The 24,352-nt window shown below is 41.5% G+C and overlaps 2 protein-coding genes and 2 long non-coding RNA genes across 4 annotated transcripts; 2 read left to right on the top strand and 2 right to left on the bottom strand.

Annotated features, from left to right (window-relative positions):
* Window positions 1-801: 801 nt before the first annotated feature.
* On the bottom strand, window positions 802-1,682 carry LOC116727957 (uncharacterized). Its single transcript, XR_004340901.1, has 2 exons — window positions 1,454-1,682; window positions 802-1,356 (listed from the first exon to the last, which is right to left on the bottom strand). It is a non-coding gene; the product is annotated as an uncharacterized LOC116727957 (long non-coding RNA).
* A 3,753-nt stretch (window positions 1,683-5,435) lies between these two features.
* On the top strand, window positions 5,436-9,348 carry LOC116727976 (uncharacterized). The gene is made up of 3 exons (XR_004340906.1): window positions 5,436-5,548; window positions 9,043-9,177; window positions 9,287-9,348. It is a non-coding gene; the product is annotated as an uncharacterized LOC116727976 (long non-coding RNA).
* Window positions 9,349-12,124: 2,776 nt separating this feature from the next.
* On the bottom strand, window positions 12,125-15,400 carry LOC116728543 (mitochondrial import inner membrane translocase subunit Tim22-like). Its single transcript, XM_032576747.1, has 4 exons — window positions 15,118-15,400; window positions 14,244-14,440; window positions 13,309-13,381; window positions 12,125-13,211 (listed from the first exon to the last, which is right to left on the bottom strand). Exons 1-4 carry the CDS (start codon window positions 15,377-15,379, stop codon window positions 13,135-13,137), a joined length of 609 nt encoding a protein of 202 aa, XP_032432638.1. The 5' UTR covers window positions 15,380-15,400; the 3' UTR covers window positions 12,125-13,134.
* Window positions 15,292-22,731, top strand: c11h11orf54 (chromosome 11 C11orf54 homolog). Its single transcript, XM_032576746.1, has 9 exons — window positions 15,292-15,402; window positions 19,111-19,222; window positions 19,315-19,413; window positions 19,508-19,581; window positions 19,684-19,785; window positions 19,873-20,049; window positions 20,274-20,423; window positions 21,912-22,028; window positions 22,113-22,731. The coding sequence occupies exons 2-9, from the start codon at window positions 19,156-19,158 to the stop codon at window positions 22,284-22,286; spliced, it is 960 nt and encodes a 319-aa protein (XP_032432637.1). The 5' UTR covers window positions 15,292-15,402; window positions 19,111-19,155; the 3' UTR covers window positions 22,287-22,731.
* The last annotated feature ends 1,621 nt before the right edge of the window (window positions 22,732-24,352 follow it).

The following is a 24,352-nucleotide window of genomic DNA, read 5'->3' as shown; positions in this document are numbered from 1 at the left end:
CAAGAAATCAAAGCACTAAGGTTCTGAGAGAAAAGAACCAGGCTCAAAGTATCCTTATCAGAGGCAATGTGATGCTTCTCCACATATTCATAATTTTTGTCACGCCAAACCATTTTTGAATGCTCAATATTTTAAACATGTGAGTAAATAAATGCCTTTTTATTTATTATATCATGTTTAAGTATAGTTAAAACAGTGCTGTACCAGCATATTTAAAACTATTATAAATCGCAAAAATAAAATCGACCAACCTTCAATACTGATCATATCAAAAATGTTGGGAAAAGTCCTAGATTTAAAAGGTGAAAAGTTAGTTCAGACTTAAAAGAAGTGACACAGTGAGCATATTTGATATTCAGGAGGAGGTGTTTAGACAGATATGTTGCAGCAGCTGAATCTTGTTATGACGAAATAAAAAACTTGTTAAAATGAGATTAATATTTAATTAAAACCAAAATATGTTCTTGTTTAATTGAGAAAGTCATAATGGAACAGCAACACTTCGCAGGATGTTTAAGTGTCATCTGGAAGAAACGAGTGAGAAGATGGAGAGATTCTTTATGCCTTTTTAATAAGTCACAATCTGTCAATGAAAAGTATTTATATATTTATAGATTAGCAATCCAGACCCTGATCACTGCCAGAAAGAAGAAATCACTAAAGAGAGGTCAGTGCAGTAACGAGAGGTCGAACGCGGCCATAAGGGGTCAGAAGTCGGTGATTCCCTGTGCCGGTACCAAGTCTGGATAAATGCAGAGTTGGGTCAGAAAGAGTATTCAACATAAAGCCTAAGAGCATAAATCCTCTTATCTCCTTTAATTCATAATCGGAAGCACAATGATACTGGCAACAACCCAAAGTGCCGTCATATTGAACACACAGACTGACAAAGAAAGAGGCATAGCATGTTTCAGAAAATTCCCCAAGTCAGGAAAATTGACACTGGAATATTTCTGATTGTTAAAATTACTGAGTGAACGAACCACTTGAAAAAGAACAACTTTAATATAAATAATCCTACTTGATTACATTCTGTCAATTTATATAACGAGCCTGTAACCAAACAGTGGTTTCTGGGCCTCGGTATCAGGACCCGGGTGCAGAAGTTTCTCTGCCCATGACATTCTGTGACTGGAGACGCAGGAACAGCCCCTGCAAGCGCTGTTCAGGTCCCAGCAGAGTCCCTGAAGCCAACGTTCGTCGACGTTCCTCTCTGTACCCCGGCTTCCTCGCAGCGAGTCCACATAGAAAACAAGTTCTTGTCCGTAAAGCTCTCGTCTCATCGCAAGTAATATTCGATGGCAGCAGAGAACGCAGCAAATCCTCCGCATCCGAGGACTCCGGCTTTGAGACCAGCTGCGCGACGGACAGAAGAAAAGGAGAAATGGTGGAATGATGTGAAGCGGAGCCCAATTTTAGGGTGAAGCCAGCAGAAAAGGAGGAGGTTACCTACCGCGAAGGCCTATGGCTCCTCCGGTCACACAGCCACTGTACACCGCGTTCTTCCAGTCAGATTTTCCTCTGTGCTGCAAAGCAAACAGATGCAAAAACACCGATGGATTTACCTTCATGGGGACAGAGACACAACAACTGGAGGACAAAGACTGCGTTTTCCCCTCTAAAGTCATATTCGATAAATTACAATACAAGTTTAGATGAGGGTCGTTCGTCGGGCTAAAAGTGTGTTTTGAAAATAACTTTTAAGCAGGTATTAAACATGCTTTTCATTAATCTCACATTTCTATATTTTTACTGAATTTTTTTATTGGTCTGGTGTAATATTCTAATTTTAAATGTCATCTTTTCATCACCTGCAAGTGGAAAATCATTATAATTAACAGAAATAAAGGCTTTCAAACATCCATCTGTGTCAGTCGAGTGCTGCATCATTGCAACGATAATATATCTTTCTTATATACATTGTTAGTTTTACATTTAAAGATGTATCTTCTACATGGATGGTTAATTGATGCTTAGCTGCTTATGGTATATTCAATTAACTTTTCAGAGAAGCGGTAGACTATAAAGATATTTTTCCTTCCAACTACTTATCATTCAAAACGTTTGTAACATGTGATATGTTTATCTTAAAGTGTAAATGAATGAAATAAACTGACAGATCAATAAATATAATGTGTTTCACTTTGTGATAAAGTTTAAACACCATTTTGAGTAATATTCAGATTTAATCAGCAGAGGGCGCTCTAACCCCTTTCCTCGAAGGTTAAAACGGCAAGATCAATATTTAGATATTTTGGTAAAAAATATTATAAGAGACAATGACAGCGGCATTATATTCACCGCTGACAACAGACTTATGCAGTAATAAGTTAATTTCCCCTTGGGATCAATAAAGTATTTTTGAACTGAACTGAATTGAATGCACCACTAGGACCACCTGCTGGTTCACGGACATGTCCTACTTTTCAGACCTAAAAAGATGTCCGGGGGGAATTTAAAAATTGTCCGGAATTTTGGTCAACTGCCTCAAACACATTACATAGCTTACAGTGCATTGTAGGGCACTGCGCACGGCGCTGCGTGTCACGTAATCCCTGAGCCGCGTCAGTGCGGGCAGCACTCCGCCCCCCGCTGCAGGTTGTCCGGGTTTTCCCAAAGTAAAATATGGTCACCCTAGTTAACACATAGTGTGTTATTTATCAAATTCCCACAGTCACTGAAAAAAGCAACTGTCTAATCGATTTATTTGCTTTATCAAACATTTAAAGCGACTGTTTCCCAGCTTTTAATTTCCCTTTGTTGATCAATCTTAGTGAACAAAAGTTGATGTCATCTCAACTTTTGTTCTTGACCCAAAACCATCCTTGTATTTATTTGAGTCACAGGACCTAAGTTATCTTCCTTTAGAGGTTTTGCCCTCTTGCATGCTGCCCTAAGGTCCCGGAGACCAATGGGACTTGCTACGAAGCCCTGGAGGTCAGCCCGGGAGACTGACACGACTCTCTACAAAGCCCTGGAGGTCAGCCCTGGAGGTCAGCCCGGGAGACCAACAGGACTCAATACAAAGCCCTGGAGGTCAGCCCGGGAGACCAACGGGACTTGCTACGAAGCCCTGGAAGTCAGCCCGGATACAAACAAGACTCACTACAAATGCCAGAAGGTCAGCCTGGAGACCAACAGGGCTCGCTACAAAGCCATGGAGGCCAGCACAGAGACCAACAGGACTCGCTACAAAGCCATGGAGGCCAGCCCGGAGACCAAGGGGACTCGCTACAAAGTCCTGGGGCAGGCCGGGAGACTGACACGACTCGTTACAAAGCCCTGGAGGTCAGCCCGGAGACCAACGGGACTTGCTACGAAGCCCTGGAAGTCAGCCCAGAGACCAACAAGACTCGCTACAAAGGCCTGAAGGTAGGCCCGGAGACCAACGGTACTCGCTACGAAGCCCTAGAGGCAGGCCGCGAGACCAACATGACTCGCTACGAAGCCCTGGAAGTCAGCATGGAGACCACCGATAATCAAGCATGAAGCTTGGAGCCCTCATGACACTTCTTAGTTTAGAAGTACCATCTTTCGATCCAGTACCTGAGAGTTCCTGTTTGGTACATTTTCAGAAGCATATTGGAAAAGCCTCTGATCACTCTTCTGAACAAAGTCGGCTGATTCTGTGTCTGGTCTGAAAGCACCTGTTCTATTCTGTCCCTCAGCTGTTCCAATTCAATCTGCAGGTTATTGTTTTCCTGCTCCAAGGTGGTGTTCTCCTTCTCCAGAGAGCTCTTCACTTGCTCCATGGTGGCATTTATCAGCTCCAAGGTCTTGTTTTTATGCTCCAAGTAGTTTATTCTATTCTCCAGGGCGGTACTTTTTTGCTCCAGGGTGGTGTTTTTCTCTTCCAGAGCGTTCTTTTCTTCCTCCAGAGCGTTCTTTTCTTCCTCCAAAGCGATCTTCTCCTTCTCCATAGCAGCCTTTTCTTCCTCCAGGGCAGCGTTTTTCTGCTCCAGGGCAGTGCATTTCACCTCCAGAGCAGTGATGGTTAGCATCAGGGAGGTTTTTTCCTGCTCATGTCGCCTTCTTCTTAAATTGAGAGTCTGATGCAGGTGTCTGTTATCAAGCTCAAAAAAAAAGTTTTGCCCTTCCAAACGCCTTCTTCTTTGCTCCAGGTAGGTACTTACCCGCAATGCATGAGACAATCTCTCCCTCTGAGAGATGTTTTCCTGGTCTAACGTGGAAATTCTCTCCCTCTGATTGGTGTTTTCCTGTTCTAACGTGGAAATTCTCTGCTCCAGGGTGCTGATTTGAGTGCTGTATTTCTGCTCCATGGCAGTCTTTTCTTTTTCCAGGACCGTATTATTCTGCTTGAAGAAGGTGTTTTCCTCCTCCAAGATGGCATTTACCTGTTTTAATGTGATGTTTTCCTGATGTAGGGTATTTCTTTCCTTCTCCAGGGCAGTGTTCTTCTGCTCCAGGATGCTTTTTTCCTCTTCCAAGACGGTGTTTTGTTGCCCCAGTGCAGTGTTTTCCTGCTTCAATGCCGTGTTATCGTTCTTCAGCTCCTCGTTTGCTTTGATGAGTGACTGTCTCTCAATGGACATCATATTAACTTCTTCCAAGATGCCATTTAGCTTCTCTGTCTCTCTTGCCAAGATCTGCTGTATTTCTTCATTCCCAGAATCAGAAGATGAAGCCGTATTGCGCTGACTCACTTTTGATCCTTTCTGTCTGAATAAATTCAAAATCTGCCCCATGTTTTCCTTTGTTTGTTTGTGAGAAATTCCTTTTAATCTTGAAAAACTTTCCTTTTCAATCTCTTGTTGGGACACAATCCTTCTTCTTGCTCTCTCTCTCTCTTCCGCAATGCTTATGACTGCAGAATTCAAGTGTGCAGAGTTCAATTTGTGACTAGCTCTTTGTGACATCACTATGCGTGATGTCACAAGTTGATGACACTATCTCAGCAGAACAACTAGAAAACTGCTGAAGTTTGGGAAGATAAGAACAACTGTGGCGAGCGTCGGTTGAGTTTACCCGGAGAGCGGGAGTTAGCTCAGACCTTTTTTGGTCCAAAGCAGCACAACAAAACTTAATACGCCATTATTAAATGGACCCGGGTCGACCCGGGTCCAGCGGTGCAGTGCAAAAGGGGCTTAGTGTCCGTCTCTAGGCAACCGTGACATCATCATTGGTCCGAAGCGTTCTGGGGTCCTTACTAGCTCCCGCCAAAATTTAGCTGACCTTAACAAATCTTGTGTTTGAGTTTCGTAATTATTGTTACACTAAATGTTTATATGTGTGTGATAGGCGTTACTGTCGGACATACAGAAATACGGAGCAAATCGCGTCCCGTATACGGGAAAAGGATGGCAATCCTGCTGTGCTCTTCTCCCATTAAAATTGTAGAAACTATATCAAACACAAGTAAATCCACAGTTTGGTAGGTAATTGGTATTTTGGATGATGTTGTAATGACAATAAATTTCTTATTTACCACCGGCTCAGTCAGCGCGTGTCACTTCAACGACTCGCGTGAGCGAGGCGGCGGCAGTAGCAGCATCACAGAAAGCAGCAGCTCCGCCGCATTAGCGAACAGGTGAGGAGAAGAAACTGCATGTTTCTATCTTTTTCTCATCTTACCGCTTTCCTTTATTCTTCTCCAGTTCACTCAGGTAAAATCTAAATATTTTAACGTTTCCGCTGTCTTGTGTCGGACATTTAAGAAGGAGTAAGTTGCACGGGACCGGTGTTGGCTTGGCCGGGGTAACACCGACGCAGAAGTGACTGTCGACGGCTGGTTTCAGTGTTAGTGAGAGTACTTTGGGTTTTGACGGTCATTTTATGGCTGACGTGTTTTCTCCTGCTTTCTATAGAATGATAGAGTCCCAGGGCATGTTGTTTCCAGGGTAATTGGACCTGGAACTGGCTGTATTCTTGAACAGGTGAGGGGAATCTCGCCTGCAGGATGTTGGAAGTCTACAGGATGCTTCAGATAATTTAGTGAATTTCACTGCACCGGTGGGGCTTGTGTCTATATCTCTTTCAAAAGAGAAATCTTAATGTTTTTGTCAACTTTTGTATCTCGTTATAACAAGATACAACTCCAGAATTTATTTCTTAGCTCTGGCAGTTTAACGCTTCCATAAGTAAACATGTCCAGCACTGTATATGCTTTTTTCCCCCCAGTTGCTATTTAAATAGTCAAACTTACAACAGAGGGTGTAGCTTTAAGTTTAAACTTTTTTATGTTGATTTAGAAATCTCGTCTCTGATTTCAAAACCTTAATCTTAATAATTATATACACACAGGCCTGTCACGATAACAAATTTTGCTGAACGATTAATTGTCTCAAAAATTATTGCGATAAACGATAATATTGTTTGAAGACCTTTCTACACTGATTTAATAGAAATGACGTGATAATTCATGCGATTTCCTGCCAAAGATACACTTTATTTTCAAAAGAACATTTAACACTGGAACTGATAAACAAAATAAACAAAACAACCAAAAACAAAAATAAAATGGATTCTCAGACTCCATTAACAAAAAATGTACTGGAATAAAAACTAAACAACATAAAGCCAAAGTGAAAATAAATACTGCATTCAACCAAGAGTGCAGATTATGAAGTCTGTATACTATGTTGCCCATCAGTAATAATTAGATTTAAATAGAGAAAATGGGCACATCGACTACCTGATGCAATAATTCACACTACACGGTTTTTTTGCCCCCATTTTTCCCCTTACTACAATCTTAGAACACCGGCCGTTCTAAGATTGTCGCTTACGATTTTGTAACCGATCCTCCTGTAGTGTTTGGTGTGTTACGGTAGATCAGGGCTGATCAACACGTCGATCACGGGAAGGTTTTCAGTTGATCTCGGCAGTTGGTGACAAACTGAAAGCCGCCAGGACGATGAGACCAGAACTTATCAAAATATTCACTAAGATCCTAAACGTTTGTAGCTTCATTAAAGAATAATATTTTTTTTTTTTAAATCAACAAAACCTGTTAAAATTTATATTCTCAGTAATTATTGTTTCAACAAGGTGTTGCGCAATTCAGTGCGTTTCAGTTCCACTAACAAAAAAACAGGCGACTCAAAGACAGACTGACTAGCAGAGCAGGAGTTTACATTAGCTAATCAACCGTCGCTGTGTTCAGGTGAGCGCTTATTAATAATCCAGAAATAAATATCAAACCTGGAAACTTGACATCGTAACGGACTGAATGTTATGTTTTTAACGTCGCTGCTCCGCTTGCGGGGCGCAGGCGGTTGCCACGGCAACGGGCGTGCTTAACGACAGAGAGAGAGAGAGAGAGAGAGAGAGAGAGAGAGTAAAACGGTAGGAGAATCTCACTGAGGAAGAAATATACTGCATTAGGTTTTCTATCACTTTATTATTTCTGCTATAACTGATGTATATTTGCATATAAAATAAGTCAATACAGTTTAATTTACAACTTTTATGTCTTCGTGTCATGAGGTAGATCTCAGCCGGCTGGTGAGAGAAAAAGTAGATCTTGGTCTCAAAAGTTTGAGCATCCCTGCGGTAGATCATCGTGGCCGCTCCGATCTAAATCAGGGGTTTTCCCCGACTGGGAGCTTAAAGCAGCCTCTTGAATGTGACAGGTAGCCAATCAGAAAGCGTGGATTCTCCTCCGGGCTTTTGGAGGGGAGGTTACGGAGGGGAATCCCAAACAGCTGATACTGCGCAACCCGAAGTCCAGCGGACATTGGAGATGATACGTGGAAACAACATTAATGTTTATTCAACATGCAAAGAATATAGAAATGACAAGGAGGAGGAGTTGGAGCGAAATTGCCACCGCAGTTGATAAAACTGGCAACTTTTCAGCTGTTCTTTGTTAACGTGACATAAATAGGTAATAATGATTTTCATTCAGTCAGGACTTTACGCTGACACTAGCCACATGCATTGCAGGTAGATTGTAGTAAAGCATTGATTAACGCCTGGTTTTAAAATTAGTTAACTGGACTTGTAGCCATTATTTGGTGCCCATTGTTGGACACCACACGGCAGGACCGAACCCGATCGAACCGTTATACCTAGGATTTCTGTCGGCTCATGTGTGATCTCTCAGGTTTTGAAAATGGGCCGACAACTCTAAGATCGTGTAGTGTGCGTTGAGCGAAGTCACCTCCCGTATGTCGAGCCTTTTAAAGTACAAATATATCGCCAGTTGGCTGGATGATGTTTGTTTTTGCCATTGCTTCAATTTTATTGCCAACGAGGGTAGGTGCATTCTGTGCAAACTTTTAAGCTTGGCATTGTGGAGTTTAAAACTGTAGAGAGCCATATGCAGCGTGAGAAGCATAAACCTGCTGCCAAGAGCCACAAACAAACCACAAACTATTCTCTCTATTTATAGTTTTTTAGGTCTTAAATTTATTCATGATGGAATTAAAAATGTCTTTAAAAGTCTTAAATTTGACTTGCAGATATCCTGATAAAGGGTTAAATGAACATTTCACTTTTTTTTTTAAAGAAAGGATAACCGTTGCACACTGATTGAAAACAATTTAAAATAATTTCTTGGTTTTTATATTTGGGATTAAAACTTTCTTGGATTGTGACAAATGTGAATACACTGACCGGTCAAACCTCAACTGAGGAACTCTACATTTGGGAAAAGCACTACGCTCCTTCCTAACAAAATTCATTGGAATAGATATGAGCAAAACAATGAGGGGTTTTTTTCTTCTTCAGTGAGAATGTAATTCCCTAGAGATATATTGTGTGTTTATTGTCTGTTTTAGAAAGACAGACCCCGCTGCAGCCGGGGGTTTTAGTATTTAGGAAGAGCAGCTGTCAGATTCTCCTGTCCTGTGTTCAGTAACAGTCTCTCAGTTTTCCTCACAGCTGCTTTTTCTCCCTAAGATGTGACCAGTCAGAGTCTAGATCGCCTTAAATTGTTGTTTTTGTTTGTTTTTTCAACCTTGACCCCCATCTGTATCTGTCCGCTGAGGGAGGAGCTAAAGAGAGAGCAGCTGTTCTGCTGAAAGTCCGCGATGAAGCTGTGTGATCCGTCTCTAACGGGTCTGTCTTCGTGATTCGCAGATACCAAAGACATCCTGGTGATGCTGAGTGACATGGACATCAACGCCATCGCAGGAACGCTTAAGCTGTATTTCAGGGAGCTGCCGGAGCCTCTTCTCACAGATCGTCTCTACCCAGCCTTTATGGAGGGCATAGGTGGGAGGACTTCCTGCTCAGCTGCAGGAGATCATGCTTAAAGTAAAAAGAAAAAAAACAAACGGGCTGTCAGGACATAATTGGACATGTGTTTTCCTGTCTGTTTCAGCTCTCTCAGACCCTGCAGCCAAGGAAAACTGCATGATGCAGTTTTGTGTTCAAAAACATTTACTCCAATATTTATGCAATGTATTAAACTTGGAAGAGAAATGCTTCTCAAATCGGTTCCAAAATGTAAATTATATTGCTGTTTTTAAACAATTCAATCCAGCTGATTTCAATTGATGACTGATTAACAGGCGTTTGTTGAACTGCAATCAGTTGAATCAGGCACATTAAAGCAGGGAAACCTCTAAAACATGTAGAACAGTGTGTCTTGAGGACCAGGGTTGGGAAACACTGGTCTAGTTTACTGGGATTTTACTTGATAAGTTGCACATAGCTGTGAAGTGGAAAGGATACAAAGTTTTCAACGATTTTTCACAGATCTAAGTTTTATGCATTCGGCACAACAACCGTAACAAAATACGATGGTCCAGAGCTAAAGGCTGGCATTCTGCAACTTTTAGATGTGTTTTTACTTTAACACTCCAGAATAAAAAAATAAGTTATTAGCAGGACTCTTTAGAGCGTGACTGCATGCTGAGGAAGTAATTTATCCATCTGAATCAGGTGTGCTGGACTCTAACTATAGCACAACACTGCCCCCTGGAGGCCTGGACGATGAGGCCTCTGATTTAGATCAAAACAAAATCATGTTAGACTATCAGTCACAGTCTAGATTTAAATAAGTTTGTTCACGGGTGCTGCTGCCAACAGTGTTTCTACTGGAATATAAGACGCTGCTTTCTGTTGGGATGTCCAAGGGCTGGACGATGTGGCTGAAAAACTTATCACAAGGATTTCATATCGATCGATATCAATAATTATTGATTAGTTTATTGTTTTAAATACCTGAAATACTGCCAAACTGGTGGTGTAGCCTTTCCTGTTTTATCCACAGTTTTCGCTGTTTTGTTTAAAATTATTTTTAAGCAGTTATGAGGCATGGTGGTGAAACATGAAATTACTCAACAGGTTGTTGCTAGGTAACCAAAGAGAGAGTTAGTTGGTGCCACTATCCTAGCCTAGCTTGTCATGAGAGGTTGAGTGACTAAAGTCTTTCCTCTGCCTACATTCCCCAGAATTCCATGTGGTTTGGATCAGAGTTCAGCGAAATTATTGAAAATTCTACCAGACGTATTATCTATTGATATTGATCATGTGTCTATCGCCATATATATTATTGATTTATTGTCCAGCCTTAAGATATCCTATAAATTCTGTTCATTTTAGTTTTTTCACATCGCTTCAATTAACAACAAATATGCTTCTGGTCACGGCAAAACCAGGAACAAGTCTCCTATTTCACATTCTGAGTTGTTTATAGATTCTGGAAGGGTGGACTTTAAGGTTGCCAATGATGTCAAACACATAATTTATTTATATATTTTTTTCAAAACAACATTAGAGAGAGAACTAGTCTCAAAGTTTAAAAAAAAATGGCCCCAAACGTGTCTTGCAATTTAGGGGTGTTAACAAAGGTTGTTAGAATTACTCTGCATTAACCCCCCAGCACTGACAGTCAACAGGTTGACTATGGAAAAGTTTAAGAACCTCAGCAAGTTAAGGTCTGCAATCACTCCTTCTCTCTTTCTCCAGGTCCAGGTGTTGCTCTACTACCTGCAGCATCCTCCGATCTCCTTCGACGAACTCAAGCGCAACACGCTCTACTTCTCCACTGACGTCTAAAAAAAGCCTCCACCCCGCCGGGGGCTTCACCCGGACCGCGAGGGTGACACAGAGCGACTCCATCCAGACCTCGGACCCCACCACCCAGCGCTGCAGCCTAAGCTCTGCTCCCAGCAGACCGCTCGTCTCTGCTGCCGTCCCTCGCTTCTCCCATCTGAAGAGGAAGTCGAAACGGTTTTGCGGCAGCAACGCGACCGGCCTCTGTGGGAGCACACCGGGAAATGTTCAGACGAGTGTCTGGGGTTGGGGGCCGGGCAGAGACCACAGCCTGGTGCAGTGGACAGGACAATATCTGAGTTTATGTTTCCTGCTCAGAGGCATTCCAGAAAAACAAAACAAACAAAAAAAAAAAAAGGCATTTACATGTTTTATAATAACGTTCCTCATTTGTTTCTATTTCCTTTCTGGTTTTTCCTGGCTTCGTGTGTGTGTGTGTGTGTGTGTGTGTGCGTGTATGTGTGTGAGTAGGACTGTGGATGTTTTCCACTGAGAGCGTGAGTTCGTGTTAAAGGGACTAAGCAAACTTTCGAGGCGGCTGGAAAGCCATTCCAAGAAACAGCAAGGATTGTGTCTCCGTAGGGACAGAGGACGCTCCTCTCCACTGAGTCTTGGCCAAAATTAGCCCTATTTATTTTGAAAATATATATATAATATTTGTGCCTGTAGAGTTTTGTGCAACTAGAGACATTCTCTAAGGAGTCTGTTTGTTTTTTTTAAGTTTATCCAGGTAGTGATGTTTCTTTCTTTTGATTTTTTAGCCAGTTTTTTCTGTATCACCGCGTGGTCGGTGAGCCGTTCTGAGAAGATAAGTCTGCCAGTTCAGTTCTGATCACTTTGTAGACAAGCGAGGGCACATGAGGGTTGACGGCAGGGGAGAGGGGAAATAACACCATAAACGGAACAGTTGACTTTTATTTTCTTCCTCTGCTTCTTCTTGCATTTCAAGCCTGTTCCAAGTGTGTTGCTGCACCAGTGTTATCTGTAGGATGATTTTGCGTAGACGCCCTCATTGCATGTTCAGCTTGTCGATGAAATTTGGCCGGGTAACACAAAGGTAGGCCGTCTCTGGGAAGGAGAAGGAAGAAATCGATACAAAGCCAACCTTTCTGCTATCAAGCCTACATATCTTAAGAAAATGCAAGCACTGCTAAATGAGTAATATTTGATATTTTTAATATAAGAATAAAAAGAAACAAAAACTGTTGTATTTTACTTCCTTTGAGAAGAATTTCAATATGCTGTAATATTGCGACTAAATGTCCATGTGAACTTTTTCCCTCTTTTTTTTTTTTTTTAAGTAAAATTAAAAGAAACATTGAAGCACTCACTTTGTGTCTGAGAAAATTATTAATGTAGATTTTCTGGGTTTTTTGTCACTCTTAATTCTGTAGATTAATAAACTGTTAATATTAGACAAAGATTATCAAAGTAAATACAGAAAAAGAGATCAAAACAGACCTGGTCTTTGATAAAACATTAAATAACTGAGATTAAACACAGATTAGCAATCCAGACCCTGATCACTGCCAGAAAGAAGAAATCACTAAAGAGAGGTCAGTGCAGTAACGAGAGGTCAAACGCGGCCATAAGGGGTCAGAAGTCAGTGATTCCCTGTGCCGGTACCAAGTCTGGATAAATGCAGAGTTGGGTCAGAAAGAGTATTCAACATAAAACCTAAGAGCATAAATCCTCTTATCTCCTTTAATTCATAATCGGAAGCACAATGATACTGGCAACAACCCAAAGTGCCGTCATATTGAACACACAGACTGACAAAGAAAGAGGCATAGCATGTTTCAGAAAATTCCCCAAGTCAGGAGAATTGACACTAGAATACTTCTGATTGTTAAAATTACTGAGTGAACGAACCACTTGAAAAAGAACAACTTTAATATAAATAATCCTGCTTGATTACATTCTGTCAATTTATATAACGAGCCTGTAACCAAACAGTGGTTTCTGGGCCTCGGTATCAGGACCCGGGTGCAGAAGTTTCTCTGCCCATGACATTCTGTGACTGGAGACGCAGGAACATCCCCTGCAAGCGCTGTTCAGGTCCCAGCAGAGTCCCTGAAGCCAACGTTCGTCGACGTTCCTCTCTGTACCCCGGCTTCCTCGCAGCGAGTCCACATAGAAAACAAGTTCTTGTCCGTAAAGCCTCTCGTCTCATCGCAAGTAATATTCGATGGCAGCAGAGAACGCAGCAAATCCTCCACATCCGAGGACTCCGGCTTTGAGACCAGCTGCACGACAGACAGAAGAAAAGGAGAAATGGTGGAACGATGTGAAGCGGAGCCCAATTTTAGGGTGAAGCCAGCAGAAAAGGAGGAGGTTACCTACCGCGAAAGCCTATGGCTCCTCCGGTCACACAGCCACTGTACACCGCGTTCTTCCAGTCAGATTTTCCTCTGTGCTGCAAAGCAAACAGATGCAAAAACACCGATGGATTTACCTTCATGGGGACAGAGACACAACAACTGGAGGACAAAGACTGCGTTTTCCCCTCTAAAGTCATATTCGATAAATTACAATACAAGTTTAGATTGAGGGCCGTTCGTCGGGCTAAAAGTGTGTTTTGAAAATAACTTTTAAGCAGGTATTAAACATGCTTTTCATTAATCTCATATTTCCATATTTTTACTGATTTTTTTTATTGGTCTGGTGTAATATTCTAATTTTAAATGTCATCTTTTCATCACCTGCAAGTGGAAAAATCATCATAATTAACAAAAATAAAGGCTTTCAAACATCCATCTGTGTCAGTAGAGTGCTGCATCATTACAAAGATAATATATCTTTCTTATATACATTGTTAGTTTTACATTTAAAGATGTATCTTCTACATGGATGGTTAATTGATGTGTAGCTGCTTATGGTATATTCAATTAACTTTTCAGAGAAGCGGTAGACTATAAAGATATTTTTCCTTCCAACTACTTATCATTCAAAACGTTTGTAACATGTGATATGTTTATCTTAAAGTGTAAATGAATGAAATAAACTGACAGATCAATAAATATAATGTGTTTCACTTTGTGATAAAGTTTAAACATCATTTTGAGTAATATTCAGATTTAATCAGCAGAGGGCGCTCTAACACCTTTCCTCGAAGGTTAAAACGGCAAGATCAATATTTAGATATCTTGGTAAAATATATTATAAATTCTTTACAATAATAATAATAATAATAATAAATAACACGCACAATCAAAATGACGACACAAAATTTCACAACCGGTGTCATGTCGGACAAAACAGGAAATGATGTCACTCACTGATTCAATGATGCACTCAGTGCAGGAAAACATGGCGCCCACAATAGCAAAGTTCTTTGCGTACGACATGCCCCTCTGGCCCATGTCTTTAAGGACTTCTCGGGCCGTCGGGGTCCTCAGCGGGTCTTTGGGGTCGAAGCCGACATTGGTGTCGATACCAGCTGTGAACACACCAAAAGCTCCTCCGAGGACAAACCCTGTGGAAAGATAAACGCTCCATTATCAGAGACAAATAGGACTCGCTACAAGCACTGCCACTGACGGTGAAGAACACACTCTCATCAGTGTTAATCAAATTTAAACCTGCCTCACAATTTGTCACGTTACGACCAAAAGCTTTGTTGTTGTTTTGTATTGGCATTTGATCGGACAGGCCAAACCAAAGTAATGAAAAACTGTGAAGGAACATGATGCACGTTTAGTTTTTTTTGGCTGGGTTCTTCTTTGCAAAGCAGCTAAAGCTGTGATAACTCCTCCAGTTACCCATGAATGAGTTCTGAAAGTTTATTTCCATAAATGGAATAAACCTTTTAGGTTCATGTGATCCATTATTCCTATATCTATTTTTAAACTTCTCAACTTGACCCCTGACCTGTATTCGTCTTCATGATGCTGTTTTGTTTACTAATGCTCCCCAAAGAACATCAGAGGTTTTCACTAACAATTACGTTTTTCTTAGATTAAATGACACACAAATTACAGACTTTATTCACAAAAGTAAGTGACTTCTAAAAGTTGGTTGCTCTGGATTTTATTTTCCTTAATACGAATCTATGCGTCGCTGATTTTCTTCCATTTTAAAGAAACGTGACAACCATAAACCATTTTTCTATTAACACGTAACCTAATTACCCCCAAGTGTGCGGTTGTTTACCTCCTACACAGGCCAGGACCGACTTGAAGGCGCAGCTCTCCATTCCCCTCTCTATCATCTTCTGCTCGTCGCTTTTCGGAGGCACCGGCAGACCCCCCATAACTCCGGGGCTCAGGTCTTTAATGGGCCGCTTCTCCCCTACCAGGTGCTCCAGAACCATACTGTACTGGATCGCTGGACTGCCCATGCTCGGAACCGAGGAAGCTGGACCTGTAGAGTGTGAGGCAGCAGCAGCATCTGCAGCCCCCGTGGACGCGGCCATGTTTCTCAATGACACTGCTCTATGTAAGTTTAGCTGTGAGCTGATGGGCTGCAGATTCGCCGAATTATTTTCTAAGCGCAAGTTAAGTTTTGGTGGGTAAAATGTTTGTTTTCCTGTAAAAAACTATCTATCTATTGTCACATGAAGAAAAAGCAACTTAAAACATAATGTCTCTCTCAGTACATATATTTTTAAAGTCGTCACTGTCTCCTAAATTCCCATCAGCACATTCGACATAAACGCCAAGTGTGTGTACTCATTCACAGTCAGCCGATGAATCATCTTGCAAAAGGGGCCGACGAAGCGGTGTGGGAAGAGACTGTCTTTAAAACACATAGCAGAGCATTTTTGATAGCGGCATGATATCAGAGACAATGACAGCGGCATTATATTCACCGCTGACAACAGACTTATGCAGTAATAAGTTAATTTCCCCTTGGGATCAATAAAGTATTTTTGAATTGAACTGAATTGAATGCACCACTAGGACCACCTGCTGGTTCACGGACATGTCCTACTTTTCAGACCTAAAAAGATGTCCGGGGGGAATTTAAAAATTGTCCGGAATTTTGGTCAACTGCCTCAAACACATTACATAGCTTCCAGTGCATTGTAGGGCACTGCGCACGGCGCTGCGTGTCACGTAATCCCTGAGCCGCATCAGTGCGGGCAGCACTCCGCCCCCCGCTGTAAGGTGTTCCCCCAACACCCCACCCCCGCTGCAGGTTGTCCGGGTTTTCCCAAAGTAAAATATGGTCACCCTAGTTAACACATAGTGTGTTATTTATCAAATTCCCACAGTCACTGAAAAAAGCAACTGTCTAATCGATTTATTTGCTTTATCAAACATTTAAAGCGACTGTTTCCCAGCTTTTAATTTCCCTTTGTTGATCAATCTTAGTGAACAAAAGTTGATGTCATCTCAACTTTTGTTCTTGACCCAAAACCATCCTTGTATTTATTTGAGTCACATGACCTAAGTTATCTTCCTTTAGAGGTTTTGCCCTCTTGCATGCTGCCCTAAGGTCCCGGAGACCAATGGGACTTGCTACGAAGCCCTGGAGGTCAGCCCGGGAGACTGACACGACTCTCTACAAAGCCCTGGAGGTCAGCCCGGGAGACCAACAGGACTCAATACAAAGCCCTGGAGGTCAGCCCGGGAGACCAACAGGACTCAATACAAAGCCCTGGAAGTCAGCCCGGATACAAACAAGACTCGCTACAAAGGCCTGAAGGTAGGCCCGGAGACCAACGGTACTCGCTACGAAGCCCTGGAAGTCAGCATGGAGACCACCGATAATCAAACATGAAGCTTGGAGCCCTCATGACACTTCTTGGTTTAGAAGTACCATCTGTCGATCCAGTACCTGAGAGTTCCTGTTTGGTACATTTTCAGAAGCATATTGGAAAAGCCTCTGATCACTCTTCTGAACAAAGTCGGCTGATTCTGTGTCTGGTCTGAAAGCACCTGTTCTATTCTGTCCCTCAGCTGTTCCAATTCAATCTGCAGGTTATTGTTTTCCTGCTCCAAGGTGGTGTTCTCCTTCTCCAGAGAGCTCTTCACTTGCTCCATGGTGGCATTTATCAGCTCCAAGGTCTTGTTTTTATGCTCCAAGTAGTTTATTCTATTCTCCAGGGCGGTACTTTTTTGCTCCAGGGTGGTGTTTTTCTCTTCCAGAGCGATCTTCTCCTTCTCCAGAGCGTTCTTTTCTTCCTCCAGAGGGATCTTCTCCTTCTCCATAGCAGTCTTTTCTTCCTCCAGGGCAGCGTTTTTCTGCTCCAGGGCAGTGCATTTCACCTCCAGAGCAGTGATGGTTAGCATCAGGGAGGTTTTTTCCTGCTCATGTCGCCTTCTTCTTAAATTGAGAGTCTGATGCAGGTGTCTGTTATCAAGCTCAAAAAAAAAGTTTTGCCCTTCCAAACGCCTTCTTCTTTGCTCCAGGTAGGTACTTACCCGCAATGCATGAGTCAATCTCTCCCTCTGAAAGATGTTTTCCTGGTCTAACGTGGAAATTCTCTCCCTCTGATTGGTGTTTTCCTGTTCTAATGTGGAAATTCTCTCCCTCTGATTGGTGTTTTCCTGTTCTAATGTGGAAATTCTCTGCTCCAGGATGCTTTTTTCCTCTTCCAAGACGGTGTTTTGTTGCCCCAGTGCAGTGTTTTCCTGCTTCAATGCCGTGTTATCGTTCTTCAGCTCCTCGTTTGCTTTGATGAGTGACTGTCTCTCAATAGACATCATGTTAACTTCTTCCAAGATGCCATTTAGCTTCTCTGTCTCTCTTGCCAAGATCTGCTGTATTTCTTCATTCCCAGAATCAGAAGATGAAGCCGTATTGCGCTGACTCACTTTTGATCCTCTTTGTCTGAATGAATTCAAAATCTGCCCCATGTTTTCCTTTGTTTGTTTGTGAGAAATTCCTTTTAATCTTGAAACACTTTCCTTTTCAATCTCTTGTTGGGACACAATCCTTCTTCTTGCTCTCTCTCTCTCTTCTGCAATGCTTATGACTGCAGAATTCAAGTGTGCAGAGTTCAATTTGTGACTAGCTCTTTGTGACATCACTATGCGTGATGTCACAAATTGATGTCACTATCTCAGCAGAACAACTAGAAAACTGCTGAAGTTTGGGAAGATAAGAACAACTGTGGCGAGCGTCGGTTGAGTTTACCCGGAGAGCGGGAGTTAGCTCAGACCTTTTTTGGTCCAAAGCAGCACAACAAAACTTAATACGCCATTATTAAATGGACCCGGGTCGACCCGGGTCCAGCGGTGCAGTGCAAAAGGGGCTTAGTGTCCGTCTCTAGGCAACCGTGACATCATCATTGGTCCGAAGCGTTCTGGGGTCCTTACTAGCTCCCGCCAAAATTTAGCTGACCTTAACAAATCTTGTGTTTGAGTTTCGTAATTATTGTTACACTAAATGTTTATATGTGTGTGATAGGCGTTACTGTCGGACATACAGAAATACGGAGCAAATCGCGTCCCGTATACGGGAAAAGGATGGCAATCCTGCTGTGCTCTTCTCCCATTAAAATTGTAGAAACTATATCAAACACAAGTAAATCCACAGTTTGGTAGGTAACTGGTATTTTGGATGATGTTGTAATGACAATAAATTTCTTAATTAATTCATAAATGAAGTCACCTGAGCAATACAGTAGCTGAACAGAATGGGATTGTGGTTATAATTAATGTCAGAGGTGTTCACAGCCCCTCTTTGACGCATACAAGGCAGCCATATTAGCTTGTAAGTCCTGAAAAATTACGACTTTACTAAGACTGCCTGAAACGACTCACCGAAATGAGCTAAAATGTGAATTTTTGTGTTCGTTTTACTCGAGACAAATATTATTGTGCTTTCCAAGGCAAACTTGCCTCTCAGAATATGGCGAACCCATTCCTGTGACCAATCACCAAAGAACAACAGCGCTGATAGAAGCAAGATAGTTCAGCCCCACTTCCGTTTGAAGCTAAAAGCGAGCGGAAAGGCTTAATCTAAGCTAATGGCTTTTCACCAAATGACTTTCTTAAATATTTTACCTAATTTACATATGCTACTGGAAATGTTGTATATCTGATCAAAAATATTTTCCACTATCATTTGTTTGAAATTATACAAAAGCAAATCTTAGTTTTCCCAGTTGTAAACCGGAAATGAGGAGGAACCTTCTCGCCAGTGTTTCCTCTTTGGTTGGACTTTAACCCTAACTGTTCCTGCTCGTCTCTGCAGAGCTAACGGCCCCAGAGCAGAATCACTGTCACTGTGGAAGAAGTTATGGCAGACATCAGCAAAACAGAGAAAGTTCAGCTGCACGCCCCGGCCCTCGAAGAGCTGCGAGGAGGTAGGGACTACTAGAGAAAGAGAGACAAAGTTCCCCCATGCATGTTTATAAAATTGGATTTTTAGTTTGACAGCGCTGCTTCCTGGTTACAGTGTTGCAGGCTGGGCTGGAAGCCAATTTTGTAGAAGTTCAAGTGAGTGTTGTGGATTGTCCAGATCTCACCAAGGAGCCTTTCCTTTTTCCTGTCAAAGGTATTTCATAGATCAAAATTCAGGGGGATGCTTGAATAATGCTGTCCCAGAGTATTTGTTACATTTCTTTGCCTTTTCTGTTCATGTCCTGAAGGTCTGTGTGGTAAACCTCGCATTACTGATGTTGGAGGTGTACCATATCTGATCCCCTTGCCTCAAACACATAAGGTTTTTTTTTTTATTTCTTTTTTTTTGTTGAATGCATAGCTTGCAGATTTTGCATGCTGTCCATTTTAATAAAGACTTTTTTACTGTTTGTCCTTATGTTAGGAATACAATATGAACGTAATATCCAAGGAGCTGGAGCTACCGGGGGCTTTTATCCTTGGAGCAGGAGCCGCCCCTTCCAGAATTACTGGGATGAACGCCGAGGTGAATTATTATATGCAAGAAATTGACTTAAAAATTGATTTATTTTTTATATTCAATAGTTAATAAAACAAACACTGTGACCTACAGCTCATGCCTCTTGTTCTCACTGAGGCTGAAGGAAGACCAGCAGTCAACGGGAGCTACTTTTCCTCCATCAATCCAGCTGATGGTCAGTGTCTGCAAGAAAAGTACAGTGACAAATTCTCTGACTGCAACTTTGGACTCCTGGGCAATCTATATGCCTGTGAGGGGAAGCCTGGAAAGGTATCAGTGTCAAAGTGGATTTCAATCTTGCAGGAAATGAGTGAAGGCAGATATTTTAAAATAAATGCAAGATAATGAGTATATTGGGAGTGGGAGGATTAACCCAACTCTGTTATTAACTATATGCACTTTAGCCCCATCAAAAGTGTGCTCTCAAACATTAACTGAAGGTCAAGGAGCTGATGAAGCTGATCGTTCCCCTCTGCCTGCGTGCATCTCTCCAGGTCATAGAGGTGCGAGCCAAACGGAGGACAGGAAGTAACAGTCTGGTAACAGCACTGAGGAAGACTCTGGCAGCTCAGTATCCAGAAAAGAGCCTGGCTCTGGGAGGCACCTTCATCATCCAGAAAGGGAAGGCTAAAATCCACATTATGGTAAATACTGGATTAGGCTGAGATTCTGGTAACTTTGAGTAAAAAAGTATAATCTGATCTAATTGTTTTTGTTTTAAAGCTGATTGCCAAAATGATCGTAGCAACACCAATCTTAAAAGAGTTGGTCCAGATGCGCCTGGGAAGTTGTTGGTATTGGTTCCATTACCCGTTGTGCTAAAAATCAGAACTATTCTATTATTTTTATGTGTCCTTCTCTCAGCCAGCTGACCTGCAGTGCACAGCAACAAAGGGATCCTCTTTATGTCCTTAAGAACTAAGTCTTTTTTTAGTCTACTAGCCTTTAATAGCCATCAAATTAAGTATTAATTCAGCAAAAAATGTGTAATTATAGGTATAATTATTATTCTAAACACACTGTTAAACTGATGAGAGGGTAGCCAAAAAAGGGTTTATTCATGCTGCTTGTAAACAATTCAGATTCGCTGTAATGCAAACCGCTACAAGGGACCTTTCCTGCCAACAACCATCACAATCTACAAGAACACTTTTGAAGAACCTGAATTAATAACATTTAATTTCCCTTTGGGATCAATATAGTATTTTTGAATTTGAATTATAAGGAAAACAACGTGATGTCACAGTGTCACAGTAGTGCAGTGTCACTACACTACACTACCTCTATTTAGGCTCGTCGTATTGATCAAACTTTGTCACAACCGCTGAGCAGCCATTTGAGACAAGTTAATCTGAGAGTTCAACTTTGTTTGAGTCACTACTCTGGGGAATACTAACACTGAGCAAGAGTGAGATATTCACAGCATTTACTAGAAAAGTGATATATCTAAGAATCCAAAGAAGAGAGAAGAATGCAGTCCATTGAAATGGAAACATTGGACAATGTTATTGAAAGGGAAGTGGACTCACCTAGAGTCAGGCGCAATAAGAAGAGAAAGGTGCCATTCAAAATTTGCTATGAGCAGAATGAAGATTGTCTTGCTGATGATGGTTCACTGGACTCTGAGAAAGAAACCATCGCAACAACTCAGGAGACAGTGGATCAGTCCAAGAGCAAACAGCAAATTGTGATCGCTACGCCACAACTGGTTGCTGATAGAGAATCAATCTCCAAAACACCGGAGATAATAGATGAACAAGGGGAGAAACGGCCACGTAAGAGGAGGAACAAGAAAAAGGCATCATTCACAAGTTACTGGGATGAACAAACCCACGTTGATCAGATGAATTATGGTGAAAATACTAGAGACCAAGATTCGTCATTGTTCACAGAAATTGAACTGGATGAGCTAGGAGAGACATGGAGAGCCTTCAGCTTTTGAGCCAGAGTCTTCAGCTGGCGAGCCTTCAGCTGGTTATGAGCTGAAGTGTTAAGTGTTAAAATTGTTTGCACATTTCTTGAATGAGATTAATCTCAGAATTTCTGCCTGCAATGCCCTTAGTACGCCGTCGTACTTTGGCTACTGAGAGACACTCACACTGATTTATTCCTGTGCTTTGGATCATCGATAGCCGAGGGAGTTCTCAGCCTGCCCTCTCAACACAGACGACGAAGTCAACAACTGGCTGAAGCACTTTGAGGTCAGCGCTCCACTCATCTGCCAGTCTGTGCTCGTATCCAGAGACCCTGTGAGTAAAGCAAGCTCCTCAGTAAAGATGCTGAAGAACAGATTGGGGCGTTTGCAGTCACTTTCTTTTGTCCTGCGTTTCCAGGGCTTGGATTTGCGTGTGGAGCACACCCATGGCTTCAGCCACCACGGAGAAGGTGGCCACTACTATATCGACACCACGCCCGACACCGTGGAGTACCTGGGATACTTCCTCCCTGCAGAGTTCGTCTATCGCATTGACAGACCCAAAGACACACACACCGTTGGTCGAGATTGAAAAGAACCTTCATAAACAGTGATGACAATGGAGGTTTGGTTGAATAAGTACATCGTACTGATAGTACCCAATTTATATGTCAATCCTAATCATTTCTGTTTTTAAATCAAGTCTGCTGTTGACGAACAATTGTCAAAGGAAGTGATTTGTAGTGTACTGACATTGTTTCTGAAAAAAGTGCTTTGAGGGCCTTGATGCTTCAATCGTAATGTGATTTAAAATGTATGAATGATGTCTCATTCAGATTCACCAACATGAGGGGGAAATTCTTTGATCATGGGATATAAGTATTCAAATTTTAAAATATTGTCTAAATGAATAATGCAGTGAATTCTAGACTATGTATTATTCTGAAAAGAGATGATCTCAGTTTGTATTTTATCATTGCTCAGCTACATTTTCAGTATGTAATGACATAATAAACTCACATCCCTTTTACAGCTAAGTCTCTGACCTCCTGTCACCTGTCTAACAGAAAAACTTTTCATTTTCCAGTTTGTCATCTCTCCTACTCGGCTAACTGTTAAAGGAATACATCCAGTCCTGCTCATGCACGCATCATACGTGTGTGATGTGATGTGAACATCATACACACGGCTAGTTATTGTGCAGAGTGCGACTATGACCAGATTGTCCAGAACCACACGATCTCTCGGCATCGCTATGTAAACAGCTTGCTCCGAACGGCTTGTTTCTCTTACCATCTATTCAAAATGATGAAAATGGGAAAGTCAAGAGGACATGACATTTGAGTCAGGCTGATGAGTGTTGATCTTTAAAAGACAAGAAATTGTAGGGAGAAAATAGAAATTCACCATGTTGTCACCACGTGACAACAAGGTCCCGAACAATGTGGCAAGAAATCTACACTTGTCTGGAGTGAGTGAGTAAATATGTATGTATTAGATGTGTATGTGCAATAGGAAAGACAGGACATGTGTGTGTAGGTCTTCAGCAAGAGCTGAAGTCACAATGTCAAATTTGTCAATGTGGACAAGCTCTACGAGCGCAGGACACTGCAAAGAAACTGAAGAGTCAAATGTTGTTTCTATATCATTTTTAAGACGAGAAACAAACTCATTTACTGTGCAGACTAAAATGTCTATTTGCAAAATATCCTGGTCCCAACTGCTCTCACTGTGTGCAAAGAGAAACTAATTATGTTGCTCTTGGCCCAGATGATAGACCTTTCCTTGTTTCTAAGCTGTCTGTAGATCTGCAAGTGACTGCAGCTGGGATTTTAAAGAAATCCCCAACTTCATGAATTGTTGTCACCACGATTCCCTACAAAGAATATTGTAATTTGCCTATTGAGAAATAGAGAAATAGTTCCTCAATTGATGCAAACGGTGCCTCATTAAATGTGACTCAGACGTGCAGAAAATATTTCCTGTTATTTTGGATCTCACGGTGTGTAGCTTTACATGACTGCAGAAAGAAACACCATTCAGTGTTAGCTGTAGGGATCCATTCAGAACTACAGTATTATGTTTGATTTAGATGAGCCGTTCCCTTGTTGAAGTTTTCACATTCTGAGTTATAAATCAATTCCTCTGCAAATTCAAACTTTAAATTTTAGCCTTTTTGTAAATCTTACATTTGCAATTTCCGCTTTTATTTTATTTACTTGTACGTTAACATTTTTTATGGAAATGAACAGTTGGCATCATTGTAAATAATCTCCATGGTGAAACATGACTGCGATAGCTGTGGGATGTTTTCCAGCTGGTACAAGGAAGCTTGTCAGAGGTGATGGGAAGATGGGTAGTGTGAAAGAAATGTTAGAGGCTAAAAAAATATATATATATATACCATATACCATATATATATATGCCATATATACTGTATATGGTATATAATGAAACCATATACCTGATAGAATGTCCTAGTCAAAGCCAAGACCTCCTGTAAAATCCAAAAGAACGAGGAAAAAACTCTAATTTGTAAAGCTGGTGGAGCTAAAATATGTATTTGTTGAAAAAAAAAATCAAAATATACTGATAAATATATATTGTTTATTTACATTTGAAACTTCTGACGTTAATACACTGCGGACAAACAGCACC

Source organism: Xiphophorus hellerii, chromosome 11, assembly GCF_003331165.1.
Source record: "Xiphophorus hellerii strain 12219 chromosome 11, Xiphophorus_hellerii-4.1, whole genome shotgun sequence".
In the NCBI taxonomy this organism is placed as follows: domain Eukaryota; kingdom Metazoa; phylum Chordata; class Actinopteri; order Cyprinodontiformes; family Poeciliidae; genus Xiphophorus; species Xiphophorus hellerii.
This window is presented reverse-complemented; position numbering and strand designations above follow the sequence as displayed.